Below are 17403 nucleotides of genomic sequence, written 5' to 3'. Positions count from 1 at the left end.
AAAAACTGAAATTTAATTTAAATACTGTTACTTTTTAAGTAACAACAACCATCCCTTTGAAAAAATATTTTTTACAAAGGTTATTTTAGATCACGTTAAGTTCTTACGCGGTGTTTCCACTGCAAAGTTTTGGTTCTATAGTAGCAAACTCTATAGCAACGTAAATTTTAACCATAGTTCCCTGGTTTTAGGTTGGACATAAGTTTTTGGTGACACCTGGTTATAGAAAAAAGAACTTTTATTTACACGTGACTTTGCACTATTAAATTATTTATGGGTGCACTTAATGGTGTCTAACCACGAAAAGGATGCTGGAATTTTTAAACAGTTACTCCAAAATAGAAGTGTGAGGGAGGCGTTTCAACTTGGGTCATGAGAAAATTTTCAAATCTCAATAGAGACTGCGTAATTGAGAATAACGGAGCTTCCGGGATCTGAGCTTGTGGCCAATTCCCATTCATTTAAGTTAATCACTGATTTTTCCTTATAGAGCAAGCCTTGAAACCCATAACCAGGGCAGCAAAAATTATTTATGTAACATTTTTGTTTAATATATTATTTGTAAGCTCTTATTATAACGGTAATCTTCAAGCGGGTTATGCTACGGAGATAAATGAAAAATTCGACACTTTAGATGACTTGATTGGAAAGAACCTTAAAATAATTCTATCGGAAACTTCACCTTCTAAGAGCCCTATGCAATCGGTACTTACTTTTCCAAACAATTGAACCATGGGAACGAGTTATTTTTAGATATAAAGACACTCATTATTCATTAAAACTGAAAAAACACCCATCTTCGTTATTTTCACCAAAACCAACAAATCTTTTGAATTTTCATAACGGCTCAGATCTTGTTCTCGGGTTTTGAGGTGAGAAAAGGGATAACCAGATTGGCTCGATTTTGTCATGCGCAGAACCTATTTTACCCCAAGAGTCAGACTCTGTCGAGACTAGTCCAATCAGAAAAAAAGTAAATTTATTTTCGTCCCTCAACAACAGATGGTGCTACAGGCAACCTTGTTAGTCACGTGATGATGGTGACGAGACCAAGCCAACTTGTTTACTTGTTACTTGGGTCTATTGAGTCCTTATCCGTTTAAAAATAACATGTTCTCAGTCATCCATATTACATTACAAAGAAATTTACCTTATAGATAGTTAACAACGTTGATAAATACAAAGGTCTCTTGAAAAAGATTGAAGCACCACGCTATGGGCAAGTCGGAAATAGTTTACGCCGTGGACCTTTGATCGACGACATCATATCGGGAGAAAAAGTGGCCATAGACACCGAATACAATCTTCGTTATGCTCTATCTTCATTGAGGAACAAAACAAAATTGAAACAGGTTAAAATTGGAAAAGAAAAGTATTTTCCACGCCCCATTGTATTTCCTCTGAAAAAAAATATCAGCGAAAAAATATACCGGTTCATAAACTTTCGGTAAGTGTTACCGTACGACTGCGAAACTTGTAGGAAATTCAAATATGGCTTTTTAAAAATTTTATTGCCTTAAACATCAGGGAAATAGTAAGGGATTTAAAAAATTGCTGTTGAAAGTCAGGGAAATGTAGGAATATTTTAACTTGACTCTAAATGTCAGGAAAATCTTTCATATTGATCCTGAAAGTCAGGAAATGTGCGACTTTTTCATATTGACCCTTAAAGTCAGGTAATGGTAAAAGTTTTGAAATTGACCTCATAAGTTAGGGAAATTCAGAAATTTTTGAAAAATGGGCCTGAAATTCAGTCTATATTCGAGGGGTCGGTCATTTGTTTATTTGAATGGTGTTCATAGCGAAAAGCTCAAATATGACTAGGATATTGTTTTATTTTCAGAATATCATGGTTTCACGCAACAAGTCAGTCTGTTCCGTTAGAAAGATTTTTTAGCAGAGATCTGGGCAACGATGACGAAGAAAGAGTGTCCAATGTCAATAACTCCTTTAAAAAATTGTCAATTCTGGACTTGCTGCATTTCTTTGCCTCGTACGGTGCTTGGTTGTCTTTCGTATCAATAATGCGGTTAACACAAGTGATATTCAAAATATGCAAAGACTGGCATGTTGAAAAACGGCAAAAGCTGCGAAGAAATGTGAATTTCTGGTTTGAGAACTTTTAACAATGGTTTATCAACATTTCTTTAGAAATCTTCATTCCCTTAAATAAAATTTAAATCAAGTGGTGGCTGCGGTTTAGTTTAAACATAAGTTCATAAGATATGTTCCATAAGTCTACCATTGTTTACGTAGGTGAAACATCATAGATTCTCGTAAAGCGACGCCTAGTGAGACGCTGTCAGAGTTTTAGTACAGACTAAATAGGAAGATGGACCGCAAAACCGAGTGTAGTTAATTCTCGCGTAGTTCTCGAAATAGCTCTCAGGAAGTCTCTAGCATTAGTAGGGTCACACTTATGGAACACATCTTATAAACTTATGGTTTAAACAAATACCACAAGAGGCTCCGTATTTCATACATTGTCATACAATGTTGATTGGTAACTTATGCTCGCAGATTAATGTGTTCATTCAACTTCTGTATTCACAACTGCACAGTTGAAAAAGTTATATTTACAACCAGACTCGCTTCGGTTTTAGAAATGATTAATTCATCTTTGATGTATTTTACAAGCTCAATTTTAAGCTTTTCCTTCAATGTTTCATTAAAAATATCTCCTTTCAAAAATACGTTAATAGTTCGTTGAACAAATGGCAACTCATAATTTTCAATGTTAGAAGATGAAAAGGGATTGTAGAATGATTGTTGTAAAACGTCTTTGAATCGAAGGTAATCTTTTCTCATCTAAAATAAGTAACAACGAAGTGAATAGATAATTTACACACATGGAAGATTCATAACATTTACACCAGGAGGCCGGGCTACCTGGAGGAAAAAACACGTCTGCTTTTGTCCTCCAGGTAGCCTGGCCTTCAGGTCTAAATTGTATGAATCCTCCATGTCTTTAAACTATCTATAATAAGAGAAGGGAGCCATGTAGATTCAGGATTAAAAAGTGAACCCAACCAACCTGAGCCGGGAGTGTGGCGCACTCCTGTCAGCCAAGCTTCTGGGCGGCAAAGTTTGAGGGAATACGACACATGTCGGCGATCCTACCCTATAGGTGCCGACTGCCCCGTGTCCTCCGGAGGTGACTTGACCCCCACACCCCTTCCGTCACCTCCCAAGTAAACCTCATTTCCTTCCCTGATTATTCACATACTGAACCCTGAATAATCGCATCCTTGTCGCGGACGTTAGAGCCCAATTCACATTGAAACCCCCTCAAAAAAAAAAAAACCCCAACCAACCTCAATAATAGCCTGAAAATTGCAGCTACACAGCGTGAAACCAACTTACACAAAAAATAGTCCCCATGTTACGCAACTTTAATTTTCCCCGGCTTTGTCAGCTACAGGGTGAATCGCTTGATTCCGTTTCACGACGCTAACTTCAACGATTATAATGTAAAGAATTCAGATTACACCCTCAACTATTATTTGGTTCTCCAGGGCCCCCCTCACGACATTAAACGGCACAACTACGACAGAACCTCGTTAGCCAATCAGGGAAGGGAAGGTATTAAGGATATAACTATCCATCCTTCTCGTATTAATACCAACTGTCAAAATTAACGAAGAACTCATTTTATGACAAGATAATTTTTCACGAACACTGACCTTACTGAATATAGTCCGTTCTTCAAAGAATTCATTAGACGAAATGATTTTTCCTGATATATTATACATTAATATATTTCTAAGAACATTGAAAGAATCGTATTCCAAATCTCCAACTTCATCAGGTTGCAATTTGTTACATTGTTTTATGTAAGCCATAGTAACGCATAAAATCCAAGCAGAAAAAAATGAAACATATTCTTCATACTGTGACTTAGGAACTCGACAACTCATCTCACGTATAATTGGAAAATCAAAAACCAAACAAAACTGGCTGAAAAACAGACCCTAGTGAAGCCAGTTCGCGCGTTAGTACACTGAACACGATCGAATAGTTCAGTTTAGTATTGAAACCACCGCTTTAATTTTTCCCGTTGGTTTCCAAACGTTTCTATTGTTCCTAGCTTCTGAAAGCAATGTAGGTCACACATTTGATCAATATACCCGCTAACGTCAACCAAACATTGCAGTTCATACAAAAATAGAAGCATGCAATTACACGCAATGTTTTATTACTATTAAGAATTAATACGGAGAGTAAATCCTAAACTAAATCCCGATAAATGGGTCTCGTTTTCAGATATTGCAATAAAATTTAGGGTTTCATTCTAAGCCTTTGTCTGAAAATACACAAACGTTTGTTATTTTTCAATTTTGTGAAAAATCCATTTTAATATATTCTACAAATAAGTTTCATGTTATGCTCTGATTTATTAGCTCTTAGTAAATTTATATCGCGACCTGTAACGTCAATCTTACTTTAAAGGAAAGGTTCAGCAGATAAGATTATCTGCTAAACTGAACACAGTCGCCACTAAACCTAACCTCTTGGTTGAATTATCAAAGGATGAGAGAGGTAAGGGTAATGTAGGTTCAGTTTAGCAGATAATCTTATCTACTGCCACTAAACCAATGGCGACGAAGTAGTCCTCGTTTTTCAGACTAATTAAATGCTAATTTTTTAAAAAAGAGAATTTATTATTATTTTTTTTTAAATATTTTTCCTTTTATATTTAGAAAACCGCGGTTATTTTAAGGTATAATGTTATGTGCTGCACTTTTCCTTTCATTTAACAGGTAACGTTCGTAGAGCCATGTGTAACAAATTAACAATAAGTGTGACACACTAATGCTAAATTTCTTAGGGAAAATGCTATAAGGGTTTTCTGTTAAAGCAGAACAAACTTTTCAGCGCCGTCGAGAGTGGAAGGCAATTTGGTCATTTTTTCAGGGACCCGCGCCTTCTAAGGGGCCCGGGCCACCTGTAGAGCTGTCTTGATGGGGGCCTACGCTTTCGTCACTTTACCTGTGGCCCGCAAACTCTCTCGACAGCCCTGCCGGAACTCTAAAACCTGATAACTTCTTGATGGTTACACGTATTTGCTATTCTTCGAAAACAAGTTGTAATTGGTAGAACTCAGGTTATTGTCGGAAACACTATAACCTAAACTATTTCGTTCACTGTGATATTTATAGTTGGAATTTTACTTATATAAATTCAGAGCTCCAAAGCAGTTCAAATATTTGTGCTAACGACGTTAAAAGAGAAAGAATTTTCGCTTAATGTGCTGCCGCCTATTTGCTAGTTACCAAAGGTGACTTAATGAGTATTTTCAATAATAGTTTCTAGAAATTAAATACTATTATTCCTCGTAATAAATCGAACTCAAGATTATTTTAACATCAATATGGGTTAAATTAAGTATAAGTTATCAGTTTCAAATAACGTAGGACTTCACCACAACAGTTCAAATTACAGATCCAAGAAGTTCAATCTATTATCATTAGTTTCATGGTTAACTGTTTGAAATACGTCTAAACGTCTTGTAACGCCTCTTCATTATATGAAAAAAGTTTTCCAGTAAGATGAAAATGACACCAAGTACCCATCCACTTAAAACACAACAGAAAACAAACTGAAAGTCGTCAAATCTCAAAAACTCGACCTTTGGTGGACCCTTCGTGGTTTTATCCCGCTGCTTCATTTCGTCAAGTTCCCATTTATCCACGTGACCAGAAGATATTAATAATCCTAACCTAAAATGATATGCAAAATAAATTAGCAAACGACGGAGAGCGAATCAGAGCATTTACACAAAGAATCGAATTATGAGTTTTTAAAAAAAGCTACGCCACTTTATAAGCCCTTCAGCATTGGTAAAAAGGTTTCCGAAATGATAACTTGACGCCACATAAGTGATAAAAGACGGCAAATAATTCACTTACGAATGGGGATAAAAGTCTTCGATTTTATCATTAATGGCGTTATAAATAAGTCATTTATTTTCTCTAATTATTTTCAAGTTGAAATTATTAAGAAATGTTTAAGTTAGTTGAAAACTATCTAAATTTTTACTGATAAGCACCTCGCACAATAGGCGTATATTATAAGAATAGTACCACTTATTTAGTAGAGATTTTTCATGGAATCCTTTGCGAACCGCAATCGACGTTAGAGTTAAAGACAAACTGTCGATTCCAAAATGAATCGAATCGTAAGATATGTTGTAATAATTGAGATTTTTCAGTAAAAAATTTCTAATATCGATGATGGCTAATTTCTCATTTTTACAACGTTCGACAAATATTTCATAAGTTTGAGGAGATTGAAAACCGGGATGCATCGAATCAGCAAAACGCTTGAAGATCCCCGTGCTTGACTATAGAAAAAAAGGTCTATTAATGAATTTCTTACCACTATGTGCAAGAGAAAGCAGAAGCTACAAGAACATTAAGGACAAAATTTGATCTTAGCCCTTACTGTAACCTCATTTGAGGTTCAACGTCCCAAGTAGCGGAAGAAGTCTGAATTTTAGACAGCATTAAGTCTAACCAGGGATAGATTTAATTTTAAAAGTAGGAATGGAGAACAGGTTAATCTGGGCGCGCGTCAAAGTCCCGAACCCCCTTCCACGGGACGGGGGGGGATATGAAAGAAGAGGCGGGTCGTAGCGACAGAGGTAAAAAGGAAAAACGTATTTTTCACCATCCCCGGCAGCAACGTCATCAAAACGTAGTTTAAGTGAGCCAATAAGATAATTTAAATTTTTTGATACGCGTTGGAGGGAGGGGCTCTACACTGGGCTATGACTGAAATAAATACTAACCGTTCTCCATTCCTACTTCTAAAATTAAATCTATCCCTGGTTAGACTTAATGCTGCCTAAAAATTAGACTTTCCCCTGGTCTAACTAAAGCGCAAAATTAATTTAGGAATGCCAGTAAAGGAATATTCAGTTAAAAAACCAGCGAAATGGCAGATTTACAATCAGATAAGGAAAAAATTTCTATCGTTTCTGAAGACCAAAACACAGTTGCACTTCATTTTCTATGATTATTGTTTCATCAAAATCTTGCCTTCAAGAAATGTAGAGTATAAGACCCTCGCAGTGCAGTTACTACATAATTTTCTAATGTAACTGCGTTCAACATATCTTCAACCGTGTCTATTGGCTTTGTGACTGGTGCAATGCTGGTGTTCGAAGTAATCATGCATTCGTAGAGTTTGGCAATCACGCCACAAACGATAACGATGAGTATTAACACCAAAGAACTAAGATTCGACTTGCCAGTCGTATTCAAAGAAATATCTGAAATGGAAGGTTTTACAAATAAATCCAAGATTTTTTTAAAATACAATCATAAGCATAACGGTCGTCCCAAATCGATTCGATGTAAAAGTAGTTACGGAATTTACTGCCCAATATTTTTTTTGCGCTAAAGATTCTACATTCACTAGTTCATGCATTATATCACATTACGCCGACGTTCAGTATATTATACAAGTCTACGACATTCGTTTTAGAGTTACCTTGCCGGAGTGTTATTGACAGAATTGTTTTCAACTGAGAAATATTTGAGTCCAACAAATTGAAACGATTCAATAATTTACCAAGAAAATATGAAAATACGAGAAATCCAACAAAAGTTATCCAAACCTGCCAATAAAAACGTTTGTAGCATGAAAGATTTGATTTCTTGTTATATGTACTTCGTTTCGACAGCGTCGCCGAGATTTGTTAGTTATTAATTATTACGACGTAGCAATGACGTCAATAATACCCTACCAAAGCTAACCCCGGACGTGGAAATGTTGTTTAAATTAACTCACGTGGAGAGTTAAAGGGTCAAGAATAAAAAATGAATTGCCAATTCTATGAGCACCCGTCGCCTTGGTAATAAAAGTTATAAAATCCTGAGTATAAGGATAAGAAAAGTCCACATATCGAGCACGTGATGGTGAAACAGCCAGTGATGACATACCAAGGTCACATTCCTGGAAATTGACCAAAGCATCATGTACTTAAGAAAATTGCAAACTGCAATCGTTTCACTTGACAGCAAGCACGTGAATATAATTGAGAAATCCACTATCGATTTTCCATTTCAAATCACAAATGGTTACTGCCCTAAATATAATGCGTACGTTTCGGGCGACCATTCCAATAAGTCCATTGCATTTCCCTTGATCATCGCAAGCGCCCCACTTTCCATCTAGAGATGGTACAATCGTGTAACTGTTGACAAGAAGTGATGACAATTAAAGACTCCATTTTATTCGTAAATAAAATGGCTTCGTTACTTGAATTTCATTTTCGTGGCTAATGCTTTCAATATTTCGAAATCACTGCCTTGGTATTGCAATTTATTTTCACCTTCGTTTGCAATACTAAATGATTGATGCTACGAAACAAGCAAATATTAAATTTTTTTAATGCTAACAAGGAAATGGATACTCACGTTCACGACAGCAATGGTCAGAGACCCGTTTCGGTTAACATCCATGTAAAGAATTCCTTTCGAAACGTCAATTAATTAAATCAACTGTCGGTAAATACAATCGAACTGCTCTTTTACTAGTACTTGAACGAATTTAGACAAAATTAAATTGTTATCGAAAATCAGCTTCGCTTATGTCTACCAAGGATTATTTAAAATATCTAAGGATAAAACGCAGAGAAGGAAATATCGAAGGTAGATGTTCCAAACGGTACCTGGGAGGAGGAATGTTGTAAAGGAGTGGTCTACGCACGTTGTAAAAAGAGAGAGAATTCTCGCAGATTCCGGGTTAGAGCGCTGAGGCCTAACCGAGGCTCTTTTTTTTTCAGGCGCATGCGCGATTTTTTTCTCCGGACCGTCGGCCGCTAAAATTTACTCTCGCGTGAGTCGCGACGGCGCGAGTCGTTCGGCTTAGAAATTTGAAACTTGGTTTTTTCTCTCTCTAACGTCAGTGATGACGTACTTGCGCACCGCTGATGCGTAGTAGCTACTAGTCGGACTCGGGTAGATCTCTCTCTCCAGACCGCTAAATGGAGACCTCTTCGTAATACCTTTGGCTACTCCTCTACATTCCTCCTCCCTGACGGTACTGAGCGGGCACAATCGGCAAACCGGAAAGCCAATATTTTGAAGCGTCAACACGTGACCGGGTTCTTGAAAGTTTTGTCGCTCTCGTCTGCTCTAGCAGATGTACTCAAACAAGGCCTTCCTATTACACTAAATTAGTGTAAACTCACCTCATATATTCTTGAACTGAATGTTTGCTTTAATCAAGGATAATTGCTTTAATCTATTATTAAAATTAAATTATGATTTTTAGGACCTAACCTCATTCTTGAATCTTGAACTAAATGTTCTTAACGACCGTTGACAATTCGAACAAGAACTATACAGCATGCGATCGAAAACTATCTCTCTTTCGTCTATGCTTTCGCGATAATAAGATAGGTGGCGCCATTTCGCTATTTGTTTTCCGTTTGACGCACCAAAACAGTAGGTGGAGAATAGGGGGATGGGTTAAAATTTCGGAACAACTAGTCTAGTTGAACTAGAGAACATTCCCTTACTATAGAGATCTGTGTGTGCGTTTTATCCTTAGACATTTTAAATAATCCTTGTGTCTACCCTGCTGTGTAGTCTCGACACATGCATGTAGAACAAGTTGGGAAACCAAACTAAACTTTTTAGAACCTAGGCAAATTAAAATGTTTTTCTTAAATAATTATATAAATATAAATGATATAAACTATTTTAATAGTCAGTAATTTACCTTAATTTTAGTTAAGTCGCTTTAAGAAACGCTATTATTAAAATAATTTTAAACATCGCCATTGTTAACGTTTGACTTCTAGCGAATAGGTTTTTCCGAATTTTTGCAAATTTGGGGTATAAAAGATGATTGATTCACAGTAAATGATAAGAAAAGTGGCAATTGTTGGAAACTTTGGGGGAAGCCCTACCATTGGGAGGCTAAACGTTTCTCGTAACCCTAACCTATCGCCGCGTACATCTTAACCCTAACAATGATAATGGAGTACATGCCAATATTGCTTTCTGGGAATTACGAACGCGGTTCGGATATTGCAAATACGTTTTCTCTAATTTACCAGTTACTACGAACGAGGTGACAGACACACACATACACGTCCAGTATAATACCTTTCCGTGTCGTTATCGCCACTAGAAGAGGTCATAACTTTCTCAATCAAATTTTTGGAATACGAAAACAATTCATGTGTGGTTCAAAAAGGTTGATCAATATTAAAAATATTCGATAAATAAAATATACATCTACGCGATGCAAGCAAACTTAAGTAGTGAAGACTTAGTTGACTAACCTTTTATATTCATTTAGCCCCATGACTGCTTCAGCGAAGACGCAAACAAAGAACCGAATACAATAATTTCTCCGTTATAGCTAGGTGTGGATTGCTGCAACTAGACCTAGCATTGCTATAGTGCTTTAACTAAGTTAAGGAAGTCACGTTTGTTTCTACTGTTCAGTCGTGCCTTTATTGACGTCTGTCTATGTACGGGAAAAGCAGCCTCTAAAAGAGGCGGAACCAACTCTCATTACCAGAACGCAAACAACTGTCTTAAAGTTATAATGATCTTTTCAGAAATTGCTATAAACCACCGTTATTCACAATTCTATTGGGATTTGCTTCATATAGCAGAAAAATATCGGTGTTTTAAAAGCATCTAGAAAGTAGCAATGTAAAATTAATGCTTAAATGAAAACTCGCAGGCTAATTATTTTAATTGAGTTTTAAAAGAGCATTTAAATTAATGTATATTTCAAATTTGAACCATGTATCCATCTATAATATCAAAGAAGAGATACAAGCAGTTAAGATTACTAATGCAAACCCTAGTGCAAACTACGCCAAACTGAGGACTTCCTTATTGGACGACTAGTACCATCTGACGGATTGGTTCTTGTCCAATAGAGGGATATTTGATACTCGCGAAAGACTTAATTACATAATTAATTCATCAAAAAAATTTCAAAAAAAAATTATCCTGACGTTTCCCTTTAAAGAGACACTATTGGCAAAAATTAATGTGTGACACATACTGCCGAAATGCTAAATTTCTTAGGGAAGGTATGTTAATCCAATGCTTTAAGGCTTTTATGTTAAAACCGGAAAAAAATTTTCAGGGCCGTCGAGAGTGGAGGGCAATCCGATCAGTTTCTCAGGGACCCGTGCCTTCTAGGGGGCCCGGGTCACCTATAGGGTAGTCTTGATGGGGTCCGAGCTTTCTTCATTTTCTCCGGTCCCAGCAAACTCTCTCGACAGCCAGCTTCCCTAACACTAAAAGCGGATTACTCCTTAATGGTTACACGTATTTGCTATGCCTTACCAAGGGTCACTTCTTCGAAAGCTAGTTGTAATTGGTAGAACTCAGGTTATAGTCGGAAACACTATAACCTAAACAATTTCGTTCAGTGTGATATTTATTGTTGGCATTTTACTAAAATATATATAAAGCACCGTAGCAGTTCAAATATTTGTTTGGAAAATTCACGTGCTAACGATGTTAAAAGAGAAGTACACGTTGTAGGTTTGATAGAAAGGAAACTACATAGATATATTTAAGTGAACGGTTTCGTAAAACGAGTTTCATTCCATGAATAATTAGTACAATGAAACCAAACTCTGTTAAAGTCAGGCTCGTAATGTAAAGTCAATAGAAACAAAAAATGACGGACATAATTCGATCTCTCTTATATCTTATGTATTGGTTATTCTTAATAGCTGTCAAAGTCTTAGCACAGGCTAAATAGGAAGATGGACTGCAAAACCAAGTGTAGTCAATTCTCGCGTCATTCTCTAACTAGCTATCAGTAAGTGTCTTGCAGTAAGAAGTATAGGAAGCGTCATACTTATGGAACATATCTTATAAACTTATGGTAATGGGTATAAAACACAAGTAATATTCAATATAAATACACAATTTTCTCTATTTGTCAGATACCAAAGGTGACTTAATGAGTAATTTCAATAATATTTCCCAGAAATTAAATACTATTATAAACCGTAGTAAATCGAACTCAAGATTGTTTTAACGTCAATATGGGCTCAATTAGATATAACCTAAAGTTATCAGTTTCAAATAACGTAGGACTTCACCAAAACAATTCAAAATACGGATCCAACAAGTTCAATCTATTATTATTCGTTTCATGATTCCATATTTGAAATTTGCCTAAATTTCATGTAACGTTCCTTAAGTTTATGAAAGATGTTTTCCAGTAAGACGAAAATGATACCGAGTACCCATCCACTTAAGACACAACAGAAAACAAACTGAAAGTCGTCAAATCTCAAGAAACCGACCATTGGTTGACCCTTCGTGGTTTGATCCCGCTGCTTCATTTCTTCAAGTTCCCATTTATGTACGTGACCAGAAGAGATTAATAATCCTAACCTAAAATGATATGCAAAATAAATTAGCAAGTAACTGAGAGCGAATTTGAGCACTTGCAGAAACAAATAAATTATGAGTTATTAAAAAAACTGCGCCACTTTATAAGCCCTTCAGCACTGGCACAAAGGTTTCTGAAATGAATAACTCGACGCCACATAAGTGATAAAAGACGGAAAATAATTCACTTAGAATGGAGATAAAGGTCTTCGATATTATCTTTAATGGCGTTATAAATACGTCATTTATTTTCTCTAATTATTTTTAAGCTGAACTTACTAAGAAATGTTTACGTTAGCTGAAAACTGTTTAATTTTTGACTGATAAGCACCTCGCACAATAGGCGTATATTATAAGAATAGTACCACTTATTTAGTAGATATTTTCCAGGGAATCCCTTGCGAACCGCAATCGACGTTAGAGTTAAAGACAAACTGTCGATTCCAAAATGAATCGAATCGTAAGACGTGTTGTAATTATTGAGATTTTTCAGTAAAAAATTTCGGATATCGATGATGGCTAATTTCTCATTTTTACAACGTTCGACAAAAAGTTCGTATGTTTGTGGAGGTCGGAAGCCGGGATACATCGAATCAGAAAAACGCTTGAAGATCCCCGTGCTTGACTATAGAAAACAACGGTCTATTAATAAATTTCTTACCACTACGTGCATGAGAAAGAAGAAGCTACAAGAACAATTTGACCCTAGCCTTGACTGTAACCTCAATTGAGGTTCGTCCCACGTAGCGGAAAGCATTTGGAAATCAAATTTTAAGACAGAATTATAGCTATGTTCACACTTGCACTGGAGTCGGCTGAGAACTAGAATGCCCAACTAGTTTTGAAACCCCTTTGATTACCACTACGAAGCGATTTCAACAGCCTCGGTTCACACTTTAAGACGCTTCTCTTAGTGTTGTTTGTTTATACTTTCGTTGGTGCTGTCTGCTAAGGTTGGTGAAAATACAACGAAATAACCCTGAAAACTAGAAACTAACATCCAAACCCGCTTTAAGCTGGTTCACGAAGCAATTTCAAGAAACCGCGTTTGTAATTAGCTTCTCGAGTATCAATTTTCTTCACACTTAAATTTGGAAACGTTTTGAATCGCTTTGAACCGATTTCTCATGTAAATGTGAACATGGCTTAAGTCTAACAATATCCTAAATCAGGGCTAAAAAACCAGCGGAATGGCATATTCACAATCAGATTAGGAAAAAACAATCTATTGTTTCTGAAAACCAAACACACAATTTCTATGATTATTGTTTCATCAAAATCTTGCCTTCAAGAAATATAGAGTATAAGACCCTCGCAGCGCAGTTACTACAAAATTTTCGAATGTAACTGCGTTTAACATATCTTCAACGGTGTCTATTGGCTTTGTGACTGGTGCAATGCTGGTGTTCGAGGTAATCATGCATTCGTAGAGTTTAGCAATCACGCCACAGACGATAACGATGAGAATTAACACCAAAGAGCTAAGATTCGACTTGCCAGTCGTGTTAAAAGAAATATCTGAAATGGAGAGTTTTCCTAGTTCATGCATTATATCATAAGTAACATAATAAACATAAGTATGACTCTTCCTATTGTAATAATGCAAATTTCAAACTGAAACCTATAATCAACACTGACACTCTCACTTACATCGGGCCAGGACTTGCAACCCCGTCGAGTACTTCATGCTGGTCTTTGGCGAATGACATAGTTCTACAATTTCAGCCAATCACAATAAACCATCTCCTTGAACGTGTCGGAAATAGCTCGTCTGCTATTTATTGAACGAGCTCGCGCGGTAGCGGTGTTTGTATGTTTGACTTTGAGATTGCCATAAGTCGGATATTTCAGCACAAAAATGATAAGCCTTTTGTAGTCTTAATATTCGGTAACTAAATCTGCCCAGTGCAATTTTCAATTTCGTAATGTGATCGCGTTAAAGTCGGTAAAAGGTAGTACAAATCAACTATATAACCAAGGCTTAGGACCGTTGAGTCAAATCTCAATATCGTCTCTTTAAATTGGATTTCCGATATGGGGCGGAAGTCGCTTTTTTTCACCGCTAGGGGTCTCTGTGCTGGGCGCGAACTTATGATGACGTAAAAGGTCCGAAAATAGGTTTATAGTTAGTTTTGGCTAATTGTCATACTTATGGTTATTATGTTACTTATGATTATATATATTAGTTTTAGAGTTACCTTGCCGAAGTGTTATTGACAGAATTGTTTTCAACTGAGAAATATTTGAGTCCAACAATTTGAAACGATTCAATAATTTACCAAGAAAATACGAAAATACGAGAAATCCAACGAAAGTTATCCAAACCTGACAAGAAGAACGTTTTTTGATAATGATTAATTATTTCGACGTAGCAATGGAGTCATTAATAATCTATCAAAGCTAACAGACGATGAAAATAACCCCCGAGGGGGAAATGTTGTTTAAATTAACTCACATGGAGAGTTAAAGGGTCGAGAATAAAAAATGAATTGGCAATTTTATGAGCACCCGTCGCTTTGGTAATAATAGTCCCATAATCCTGAGTATAAGGATATGAAAAGTCCACAAATCGAGCACGGGATGGCGAAATAGCCAGTGATGATATACCAAGGTCACATTCCTGGAAATTGACCAAAGCATCATGTATGTACTCAAGAAAATTGCAAACTCCAATCATTTCACTTGAAGGACAGCAAGCACGTGAAACCACTATCGATTTTCTATTTAAAATCACAAATGTTTACTGCCCTAAATATAATGCGTACGTTTCGGGCGACCATTCCGACAAGTCCATTGCATTTCCCTTGATCGTCGCAAGCGCCCCACTTCCCATCCGTTGGCGTTAAAATCGTGTAACTGTTGACAAGAAGGGATGAGAATTAAAGACTCCATTTTATTCGTAAATATAATGGCTTCGTTACTTAAATTTCATCTTTGTGGCTAATTCTTTCAATATTTCGAAATCACTGCCAAGGTATCGCAATTTATTTTCATCTTCGTTTGCAATACGAAATGATTGATGCTACGAATCAAGCAAATATTAAATTTTTTTAAATGCTAGCAAGGAAATGGATACTCACGTTCACGACAGCAATGGTCAGAGACCAGTTTCGGTAAACATCCATGTAAAGAATTCCTTACGAAACGCCAATTAATTAAATCCACTGTCGTTAAATAAAATCGAACTGCTCTTTTTCTCGTACTTGAATGAATTTAGAGAAAATTATTTTTTTATCGGCTTATTATGCAGTCTCGACACATGCATGTAGAACAAGTTGGGAAACCAAAATAAACCTCTCCGAGTCGACACAAGGGCTATCTACCCAGTCAAGATGTTTTTCCTAAATAATTATATAAATATAAATGATATTAACTATTTTAATAAACAGTAATTTACCTTAATTATAGATAATTAGGAAACATTAACCCTAAAATAATTTTAAACGTAGCTATTGTTAACGTTTGACTTCTAGCGAATAAGTTTTTCGAAATTTTTGCAAATTTAGGGTATATAAGGTGATTCATTCTCAGTAAATGATTAGAAAAACTGAAATTGTGTGAACCTTTGGGGGAGGCCAGGCGTTTCTCGTAACCCTAGTCGATCACCGCGTACATCTTAACCCTAACAATGATAATGGAGTAGATGCCAACATTATTTTCTGTGAATTGCAAACTCGGTCCGGATATTGCACATACATTTGCTCCGATTTTTCAATTACTGCGAACGCGGAAACAGACACACACACAGACACGTCCAGTGTAATACCTCTCCGTGTCATTATCTTCACTGGAAGAGGTAAAAAGTAGACTTACGGTCGTAATGATAGCTCAAATTTCCCTATCAAATGTTCGGAATACGAAAAAAAAAATCATGTGTGGTTCAAAAAGGTTGATCAATATTAAAAAGATGCGATAAATGCAATGCAAGCAAACTTATGTAGTGAAGAAATAGTAAAAAGACTTAGTTGACTAACCTTTTACATTCATTTAGCCGTGCATTACCCCAAGACTGTTTCAGCGACGACGCAAATATTTAATTAACAACCAAGAACCAAATTCAATTTTCGCTCGGTTATTGCTAGGTGTGGTTATACAACTAGATTTAGCTTTGCAATCGTGCTTTAACTAAGCTAAGAAAGTCACGCTCGTTTCTACTGTTCAGTCGTGCCTTTATCGACGTCTGTCCATGTACGGGAAAAGCAGTCTCTAAATACAATTAAGAAAGGAAGTTTAAACGAACAGCAAAGAGGCGGAACCAAATCGTTACCAAAATGAAAAAAAAACAGTTTTAAAGTTATAATGGACCTTTCAGTAATTGCAATAAACCACCCTTATTCACAATTCTATGGGGATTTGTTTCATATAGTAGATAAATATTGGTGTTCTAATAGATTCTGGAAAGTACCAATGTATAATTAATGCTTAAATGAAAACTCGCAGGCTAGTTATTTTAATTGACTTAAAAGAGCGTATAAATTAATGGATATTTCAAATTTGAACCATGTATCCATCTATTTTATCAAAGAAGACCAGGGAGGAGAGACTTGAGACCACAACTAAAGCTCATCACAATTCGAAATCAAAAAACATTCATTAACCTCTCCCTGGATCGATTTTTTACCAGAATGTTATTTTTCCACGTCCCCCTAGCAAAAATAATCAAGTTGGGAAACCAAAATAAACCTCTCCGAGTCGAGACTCAATTAAGAGGTTTTTCTTGATTAAATAAATATAATTGATACTAATTATTTTAATAAAAATTAATTTAGCTTAAATCTAGTTAAATCGTTTTAAGAAACGTTGTTCCTAAAATAATTTCAAACATAGCTATTGTTGGCGTTTGAATTAAAGCGTATGTCTCTTTAAAGAGTTTTGGAAATTTAGGGTACATAAGGCGATTGATTCCAAATAAATGATAAGGAAACTCGCAATTGCGAGAACATTTGGTGGAAGCCCTGCCATTGGGAGGCTAGACCTCGTAGCACAAGCCGATCACCGCGCGATGGGAGGA

The 17403-nt window shown here is 36.2% G+C and overlaps 4 protein-coding genes and 1 long non-coding RNA gene across 5 annotated transcripts; 1 reads left to right on the top strand and 4 right to left on the bottom strand.

Moving 5' to 3' along the window:
* The first annotated feature begins 146 nt into the window (after positions 1-146).
* On the top strand, positions 147-2683 carry LOC149709255 (uncharacterized). The gene is made up of 3 exons (XM_089863448.1): positions 147-705; positions 1158-1447; positions 1844-2683. The coding sequence occupies exons 1-3, from the start codon at positions 697-699 to the stop codon at positions 2124-2126; spliced, it is 582 nt and encodes a 193-aa protein (XP_089719574.1). The 5' UTR covers positions 147-696; the 3' UTR covers positions 2127-2683.
* Positions 2684-5053: 2370 nt separating this feature from the next.
* LOC149709254 (uncharacterized) lies at positions 5054-8236 on the bottom strand. The gene is made up of 8 exons (XM_089863945.1): positions 8232-8236; positions 8110-8200; positions 7795-7959; positions 7495-7621; positions 7041-7273; positions 6084-6343; positions 5601-5720; positions 5054-5144 (listed from the first exon to the last, which is right to left on the bottom strand). Exons 1-8 carry the CDS (start codon positions 8234-8236, stop codon positions 5054-5056), a joined length of 1092 nt encoding a protein of 363 aa, XP_089720071.1.
* Positions 8237-8272: 36 nt separating this feature from the next.
* Positions 8273-9162, bottom strand: LOC149709253 (uncharacterized). The gene is made up of 3 exons (XR_016380281.1): positions 9053-9162; positions 8424-8677; positions 8273-8366 (listed from the first exon to the last, which is right to left on the bottom strand). It is a non-coding gene; the product is annotated as an uncharacterized LOC149709253 (long non-coding RNA).
* Positions 9163-11676: 2514 nt separating this feature from the next.
* LOC149709252 (uncharacterized) lies at positions 11677-13060 on the bottom strand. The gene is made up of 2 exons (XM_089863435.1): positions 12758-13060; positions 11677-12395 (listed from the first exon to the last, which is right to left on the bottom strand). Exons 1-2 carry the CDS (start codon positions 12979-12981, stop codon positions 12149-12151), a joined length of 471 nt encoding a protein of 156 aa, XP_089719561.1. The 5' UTR covers positions 12982-13060; the 3' UTR covers positions 11677-12148.
* Positions 13061-15070: 2010 nt separating this feature from the next.
* Positions 15071-15725, bottom strand: LOC149709251 (glutamate receptor U1-like). The gene is made up of 4 exons (XM_089863944.1): positions 15473-15725; positions 15314-15414; positions 15158-15248; positions 15071-15112 (listed from the first exon to the last, which is right to left on the bottom strand). Exons 1-4 carry the CDS (start codon positions 15515-15517, stop codon positions 15071-15073), a joined length of 279 nt encoding a protein of 92 aa, XP_089720070.1. The 5' UTR covers positions 15518-15725.
* Between the last annotated feature and the right edge of the window lie 1678 nt (positions 15726-17403).

Source organism: Phalangium opilio, unplaced genomic scaffold (genome assembly GCF_054372755.1).
Source record: "Phalangium opilio isolate 3A_F unplaced genomic scaffold, DU_Popi_V2 ptg000013l_1, whole genome shotgun sequence".
Lineage (NCBI taxonomy): Eukaryota > Metazoa > Arthropoda > Arachnida > Opiliones > Phalangiidae > Phalangium > Phalangium opilio.
The sequence above is the reverse complement of the archived record's forward strand: the minus strand, read 5'-3'. Positions and strand labels throughout refer to the sequence as shown.

Bases quoted from the DNA above. Each gene is read 5' to 3' on its own strand.
- LOC149709251 (XM_089863944.1), bottom strand. From the start codon at position 15,517: ATGGATGTTTACCGAAACTGGTCTCTGACCATTGCTGTCGTGAAC. The intron at 15,249-15,313 runs GTAACGAAGCCA...TCTTGTCAACAG, and splicing joins GCCACAAAGATGAAATTTAA to TTACACGATTTTAACGCCAA. The intron at 15,113-15,157 runs GTACGCATTATA...GATTTTAAATAG, and splicing joins TCGGAATGGTCGCCCGAAAC to AAAATCGATAGTGGTTTCAC.
- LOC149709254 (XM_089863945.1), bottom strand. The intron at 6,344-7,040 runs GCAAGATTTTGA...TTTTTTCTATAG, and splicing joins ATACTCTACATTTCTTGAAG to TCAAGCACGGGGATCTTCAA. The intron at 5,721-6,083 runs GTACTATTCTTA...ATATCATTTTAG, and splicing joins AAATCTCTACTAAATAAGTG to GTTAGGATTATTAATATCTT.
- LOC149709252 (XM_089863435.1), bottom strand. From the start codon at position 12,981: ATGTATCCCGGCTTCCGACCTCCACAAACATACGAACTTTTTGTCGAA. The intron at 12,396-12,757 runs GTACTATTCTTA...ATATCATTTTAG, and splicing joins AAATATCTACTAAATAAGTG to GTTAGGATTATTAATCTCTT.
- LOC149709255 (XM_089863448.1), top strand. The intron at 1,448-1,843 runs GTAAGTGTTACC...TTTTATTTTCAG, and splicing joins TACCGGTTCATAAACTTTCG to AATATCATGGTTTCACGCAA.